This window comes from Chlorella variabilis (genome assembly GCF_000147415.1).
Source record: "Chlorella variabilis unplaced genomic scaffold CHLNCscaffold_13, whole genome shotgun sequence".
Lineage (NCBI taxonomy): Eukaryota > Viridiplantae > Chlorophyta > Trebouxiophyceae > Chlorellales > Chlorellaceae > Chlorella > Chlorella variabilis.
Genome location: NW_005435075.1, coordinates 1292159 through 1294626, shown reverse-complemented (window position 1 = coordinate 1294626; position 2468 = coordinate 1292159). Strand labels below are relative to the sequence as shown.

Here is a 2468-nt window from a genome sequence, read left to right as displayed (position 1 = left end):
GCGCGGGAGTGTGGGCCCCCACTGGTCACCCCGTCACAACCCATCTCTTCTGCTGCTTGTTGGCACGCGCCCTCATGCCGCCCGATTTGCTGTGCAACAGCCACGAAGTGGTATCCTGCCAGCTGACATCTCGCAGGCCGAGAGCTGGTCTCTGGGCACCCAAGGTGGGGGCGGAGGGTTGCTATAGCAGGGCTTGCAGCGGCGTTTTGGGCCGCTGTTGGCCGACATCGGTTGCAGGGACGCTGCCGACCCCGTCCAAGGGCATGCCGGTCGCACCCTTGTCACCAGCCGCAGCCGCCGCCGCCGCCGCTGCTGCCACTTCGCCGCCACTACTTACGAAGTATCCATGCGTCCGCTTGATGTTGCACTCATCAATGCTTTTCGTGCAGGCCCATCCGAGCCGCAGCAGCCCCTCATGCCGTCTGCTGGCGGCTGCGCAAGCCTCCCCGAGCCCGGCAGCGGCGGCGCCGGCAGCGGCCACCATTGTTGCCGCTCCCGACCTGCGTGTGGAACCGGCCCTGAATGGCCACCGGTTTGTGTGGACCCAGAGCTGGTACCCTGTGGTGAGCGGCAGCTTGGCAGGCAGCCCTCGCTGCGTGCCGCGTCGATCCACTCCCTCCTCCTCTGTCCCACCAGCCTGCCCACCAGGCTGGACCTGCACACCCCGCCTGCCCCTTGTTGCCCCGCAGACTGCGTTGGACTACCTGGACCCCGCCCGCCCGCACCAGGCCACCCTGCTGGGCCACAGCCTTGTGGTGTGGCGTGATGCCGACGGCCAGTGGCGCTGCTTCCAAGACAGCTGCCCGCACCGCGCCGCCCCGCTATCAGGCAAGCCGGGGGGGCCGCCAGCCGGTTGGTGGAGAGGCGGCTCGCGCATTGCGCTGTGATGCGACAGAACAGCAGCCGCATGTGTTCATTCTGTTGCCGCTGCTGCAGAGGGCAGGATCCACCCGGTCACTAAGAACCTGGAGTGTGCCTATGTGAGTCGAGAATGGCAGCTCAGCACGGAAGCAGCATCGCCCGTCCCAGCCCCAACCCAGTGGCCATGCCGGCATGCCGCTGCCCGAATCCACGTCTCCCCCGTGGCCCTGCCCTGCAGCACGGCTGGCAGTTTGGTGGCAGCGGCGCGGCGCGGGAGATCCCGCAGAGCGAGCCCGGCGCCCCCAAGGCCACCGCCTGCGCCAGCAAGCGCTCGTGCGCCGCAAGCTTCCCCACCGCGCACGCGCACGGCCTGCTGTGGGTGTGGCTGGAGGCGGGGCCGGAGGCGCGCTCCCAGGCGGAGGCCACGCCGCTGCCCGTGCTGCCCGCCACCGACCACACCGGCAAGGAGTGGTTCCCCGTGTCCACCTGGTGAGAGCTGCCGGCCTGCGCTGGCGGCCGCCGCTGCCGCAGCAGCGCGCTTCGCGTTGCCTGCTTTGGAGGCCGCCATGGGCTGCTGCGTGTCTGGTGCCCAGCGTCTGCCAGTGCTGGTGTTGTTAGGAGGCCTCTTGGTTTGGCGGCGGGCGGCGCAGGTATGTGCGGGACCTGGAGTGCGACTACCTGCCGCTGCTGGAGAACAGCTGCGACCCCGGTGGGCGGCTGCAATGCAGCCGCGGTGTGGCCGCTAGCTGCGCTGCGCATCTCCCTCCTTGAGGGGGAGCTGCCGGCACGTCGTCGCGAGCAAAGGTGCGAGGCGGCGGCGGAGCATCTCGCCTCACTGTGCCGCTGCCTTGCTTGCTGTGCCGCACACTCCGCAGGGCATGTGCACTTCACCCATGCGGGCTACATCGGTTCGCCGGACAAGGCGGGCCCCATCAGCGTGCGGCTGCTGGAGCAGGTGGGGAGCCGCTGCGGGCTCCCCTTGCCGCCCCGCCGCCGTCTGCAGCTGCTTCTTGCTGCCGGCGGCAGCCTGTTGGTGCCGTTCGCCGCCACCCGCGCCGCTGCCCTCCCTCTGGTGCAGGATGAGCAGGGCGTGTACCGCTTTGTGTGCGACGATGCCAAGCATTCCACCTTCCGAAACCTGGTCCTGAAGCCGCCCTGCATGCTGTGGTGAGAGGACGGTTTTGGCTGCCCCCTACCCTGCCGCCGCTGTCGCATCCATCCCACCCGCAGCCGCCTGCTGGCATGGATGCAGGGCCAGCAGTGAGGGAATGGCCCCGGACGGCGAGCTGGCGCTGCTGTACTTTGTGGTGCCGTCTGCTCCGGGGAGGAGCCGCCTGATGAGCCTGCCGCTGGCCACCAGCCCCAAGTTCAGGTGCAGCCTGCCAGCCGCCGCAGCGCGCGGCCTCGCGCCCGCCGCCTGGTGGCTTGGCGCGGGCGTGCCGTGCCTAGAGAGCACACGGCTTCCCCCTCTGCTGCCATGCTGCAGGGGCCCGGCCAAGCTGTTCCACTGGCAGCCCTGGCTGCGCCACCTGTACAATGTGACTGACCATCCCGGCCCCCTTGCCGCCAGCATCGCCTGCGCAGCCTCAGGCCCCTGCTGACTGCAT

The 2468-nt window shown here is 69.7% G+C and overlaps 1 protein-coding gene across 1 annotated transcript; it reads left to right on the top strand.

Moving 5' to 3' along the window:
- Positions 1–521: 521 nt before the first annotated feature.
- Positions 522–1246, top strand: CHLNCDRAFT_13204 (hypothetical protein; the record flags this gene model as incomplete). Its single annotated transcript, XM_005846769.1, has 4 exons — positions 522–563; positions 690–852; positions 937–980; positions 1100–1246. Coding segments are annotated over 4 exons (396 nt in total), but the record flags the coding sequence as incomplete, so codon positions are not given.
- Between the last annotated feature and the right edge of the window lie 1222 nt (positions 1247–2468).